Source organism: Mus caroli, unplaced genomic scaffold (assembly GCF_978045245.1).
Source record: "Mus caroli unplaced genomic scaffold, Mus_caroli_1 scaffold_5, whole genome shotgun sequence".
NCBI classification, from domain to species: domain Eukaryota; kingdom Metazoa; phylum Chordata; class Mammalia; order Rodentia; family Muridae; genus Mus; species Mus caroli.
The window spans coordinates 17,034,664-17,038,414 of NW_028227260.1; the positions used below are offsets into that span (position 1 = coordinate 17,034,664).

At 44.1% G+C, this 3,751-nt stretch overlaps 1 protein-coding gene across 2 annotated transcripts; it reads left to right on the top strand.

Moving 5' to 3' along the window:
* The first annotated feature begins 292 nt into the window (after positions 1 to 292).
* On the top strand, positions 293 to 3,549 carry Sat1 (spermidine/spermine N1-acetyltransferase 1). 2 transcript variants are annotated; one of them, XM_085837942.1, is made up of 6 exons: positions 293 to 594; positions 863 to 914; positions 1,009 to 1,092; positions 2,546 to 2,647; positions 2,722 to 2,783; positions 3,012 to 3,549. In XM_085837942.1, exons 1-6 carry the CDS (start codon positions 529 to 531, stop codon positions 3,180 to 3,182), a joined length of 537 nt encoding a protein of 178 aa, XP_085694068.1. In that variant the 5' UTR covers positions 293 to 528; the 3' UTR covers positions 3,183 to 3,549. The 2 variants fall into 2 exon arrangements, with proteins under 2 accessions (XP_085694068.1, XP_021008730.1); XM_021153071.3 differs by having other exon boundaries at positions 2,743 to 2,783.
* Positions 3,550 to 3,751: the final 202 nt, after the last annotated feature.

The window sequence follows — 3,751 nt, forward strand, 5'->3', positions numbered from 1 at the left end:
GGGCTTCCTGAGTTTGCTTTTCTCAGCAATGTCGGGGTCACAGAGGCAATCCACATGTTCTATTTAGGAAGGTTACCAGGGGACAAGCTGGCATTCATATGCTTCCGGCAAGGATCCGCAAGGCGCCGCTAGAGGACATGAGGCTAGAGAAGGCAGCAGCGCACCTCGCCCTACCCCGCCCTCCGGGTTTGCGCCATAGGTGTCACGAGAGAGCCCGGAAGAGGGCAGTGTCTGGAACAGAGGGAGGTGCTCTAGCGGGCTTTCATCCTTACTGGTCGCGATCTCTCCGGCTCCCGGTCCAGGGAGGAGCTTCTGCGGACTTAAAAGGCACCGTCTTGCCACAACTTAGCTGCGCAGTTTCCCCGAAGTAAGTTTGCCAGTTTTCTGTTTTATACTGAGGTTCGCCGGGTCATGGTGCCAGCCTGACTGAGAAGAGGACGCTCCCGGGAAACGAATGAGGAACCACCTCCTCCTGCTGTTCAAGTACAGGGGCCTGGTGCGCAAAGGGAAGAAAAGCAAAAGACGAAAATGGCTAAATTTAAGATCCGTCCAGCCACTGCCTCTGACTGCAGTGACATCCTGCGACTGATCAAGGTAGGTAAAAGTCCGGGCTCTCCCTAGGGCAGAGGGTAGGGGAGGCTCTGTTTCCCGGGAAAATCCTCATCTTCAGTTCTGAGACCCTGCCAGGCCAGTAAATTCCGCCTTCTTGGCCTGCCAACCCCAGCCCGGGTCAGGCTCGGCAGTTCGGCGCCAGGCAGGACTCAGTCACCGCTCTACCCTGCCTGCCCCATTTCTCCTCCTGTGAGCTGGCTAGGCTGGCCAGGAGTTTCATTGTCCTTTTCGTTATATGTGTCGTCCCCAGGAACTGGCTAAATATGAATACATGGAAGATCAAGTCATTTTAACTGAGAAAGGTAACAAGGCGTGGCGGGGGAGGGGGGGAGAATATCTGTTTCCTGGTACCTCCAAAGGTCAACTCTCACTGTCTCTGCCTCCCCTGTCTTACAGATCTCCTAGAGGATGGTTTTGGAGAACACCCCTTCTACCACTGCCTGGTTGCAGAAGTGCCTAAAGAGCACTGGACCCCTGAAGGTAACCCCTACTCCCTGTCCAGAAGCCAGAGAGAACTAATGTTATATCAAACCCGTAGAGCCTACTGTGCAGAACCCGTGACTACACGGGCAGAGGTTACTGAGGAGTTGGCTGGAAATAACAGCCAGCCAGTGTGCAAATGACTGAGGAAAAAAAAATTATGTGTAGTGTACTTTCTAATAGGGCGGGTTATGTGAGAGCTGTTTGAGCAAGCAAGTATCAAAGTTCTGTAGAAACCCGGAAAAGTTAGGTATAATGTCATTTGTTGTAATTCCGTTTCATAAAATGGTTTTTGTTTGACCCTAACCTAACCTTATTTTTTTTTTTTGTAATTGTGTTAAATCACATTTTTTTCTTTAATTTGTCCCAATCTTCAGGTTACAGTCTCTAGCTTCGCCATGTACATGGCCCTTCTGTGTACATGGATGGGCGGGGAGGTAACTAAAAGATCCTTTACACAATAAAGTAGATGATCATGATAAATGAGGTAAGGTCCTATTATCGCACACTTAAAACACGGTAGATCAGAAATTTATTTTCGCTTCCTGTCTGTCTGCAAAGAAATACAAAATGGCTAGAAAATTTAATTTGCAACCATTGCCTCTAATTTGCAACCTTTGCCTCCATTTGAGATTAAATTGACACTCCTTATGAGGGAGTCAATTGCTAATTATTCTTATTTTTAGTTATGTATTTAAACTTTTTTTTTTTTTGCTGGCCCTTGTTGACTGGTCAGGAGACAGGCTAAAAGGGGAAGTTGTTTGGGTGGGTGCTTTCTTGAGTTTTCTTCTCTGTTCTGTTCCTTAGGCTCGAAGATAATCAGAACAAGGGATGAGATAATTTTTAGAAGTATGTGGGTGTTATGTAACACCTGTTTCTGGTTACTGCTATTTCTCCTGCCTTAAAGAGTGGGGGAAGTATATTGAAAATTTATATGTGGGAGGGCAAGTTCTGAAAGTAAACATTGTTCTTTTGGTCTGGTATTCTGACCTTAAGGAAGCAAGAGTTGATAAACTACAAGTATTTCCTCTTCTCAACTGCTGTGTAACCCCAACTTTTGCCAAGCCAACATACCAGCATGTCATTAGGATGTGAATAATATGTGTGTTTACTTTAAGTCCCTGGCCCTTTTGTTCTGGCAAGTAATGAAAGTGTTCTCATTTCCTAAGTGTGAGTCCTGCAGAGTGCAGACTAGCCAGTCCACAAGTGTAGCCTAGCTTCAGCTATCTCTAATGTGTGCCTTTTGCAAGTACATGTCTGAGACCAGAGAGATCATCATTGGTCTTTACTGTAATAGAATAAACATAAGGAGGCAGTCCAGTTCCTGGCTACTTGTTTCAGTGGTGCACGCATGTATATTTTCTTACAGTCTACACTAGGCTTCTGATTCTGCCAATACAGCTTAAATGGGTTGTTTTTCTTCTTTGTATCTCATGGGATACTCTTATTACAGGACACAGCATTGTTGGGTTCGCCATGTACTATTTTACCTATGACCCATGGATTGGCAAGTTACTGTATCTTGAAGACTTCTTCGTGATGAGTGATTACAGAGGTACAGTTGACTTTGGGATTGGAGGTAGTTTAAGGAGAAATCAGAGCTCTTTGGCCTTAAAATGACTTAAGTAGAATTGTATTTCTTTCCTTTAGGCTTTGGTATAGGATCAGAAATTTTGAAGAATCTAAGCCAGGTATGTTCACTAGCATTTCACTGCATAGAGCCCAGGCTGGCCTGGTCTTCCTATGAGCCCTGGCTGGCCTCAAGCTCTTCTTCACCTGCCTAGTGCTGGGATTAGAGGTGTGACCAGATATCCTAGATTTGGGCTTCTGCATTTGTAAGAGTTACGGGGTTAGTGTAATGAATGAATTAAAGTTGGGTCTTGGTAAGAGGGTGAAATGTTCTCTCTGGCTTGTACTAGGTTGCCATGAAGTGTCGCTGCAGCAGTATGCACTTCTTGGTAGCAGAATGGAATGAACCATCTATCAACTTCTACAAAAGAAGAGGTGCTTCGGATCTGTCCAGTGAAGAGGGATGGAGGCTCTTCAAGATTGACAAAGAGTACTTGCTAAAAATGGCAGCAGAGGAGTGAGGCGTGCCAGTGTAGACAATGACAACCTCCATTGTGCTTTAGAATAATTCTCAACTTCCCTTGCTTTCTATCTTGTGTGTAGTGAAATAATAGAGCGAGCACCCATTCCAAAGCTTTATTACCAGTGACGTTGTTGCATGTTTGAAATTCGGTCCGTTTAAAGTGGCAGTCATGTATGTGGTTTGGAGGCAGAATTCTTGAACATCTTTTGATGAAGAACAAGGTGGTATGATCTTACTATATAAGAAAAACAAAACTTCATTCTTGTGAGTCATTTAAATGTGTACAATGTACACACTGGTACTTAGAGTTTCTGTTTTGATTCTTTTTTTTTTTTTAATAAACTACTCTTTGATTTAAATATTCAGCCTGAGCATTTTTACTAGTCCTATATTCCTCATTATCTTTGCAACAAATAATATGTAAGCTAAAAATACCTATCCATCAGTTCTCAGGTAGTGGTAAATATGAATAGGAGAGGCTGCCTGGTGTTCAGAAAACCCTACATTTTATCCCTAGCACCAAAGCGGGTGGGGGATGACTTGAGAAGGAAAGAAAGAAATGAAACG

Coding starts and splice junctions, on each gene's coding strand:
- Sat1 (XM_085837942.1), top strand. CDS start 529: ATGGCTAAATTTAAGATCCGTCCAGCCACTGCCTCTGACTGCAGTGAC. Junction 595..862: donor ACATCCTGCGACTGATCAAG/GTAGGTAAAAGT, acceptor TGTCGTCCCCAG/GAACTGGCTAAATATGAATA. Junction 2,648..2,721: donor CGTGATGAGTGATTACAGAG/GTACAGTTGACT, acceptor TGACTTAAGTAG/AATTGTATTTCTTTCCTTTA.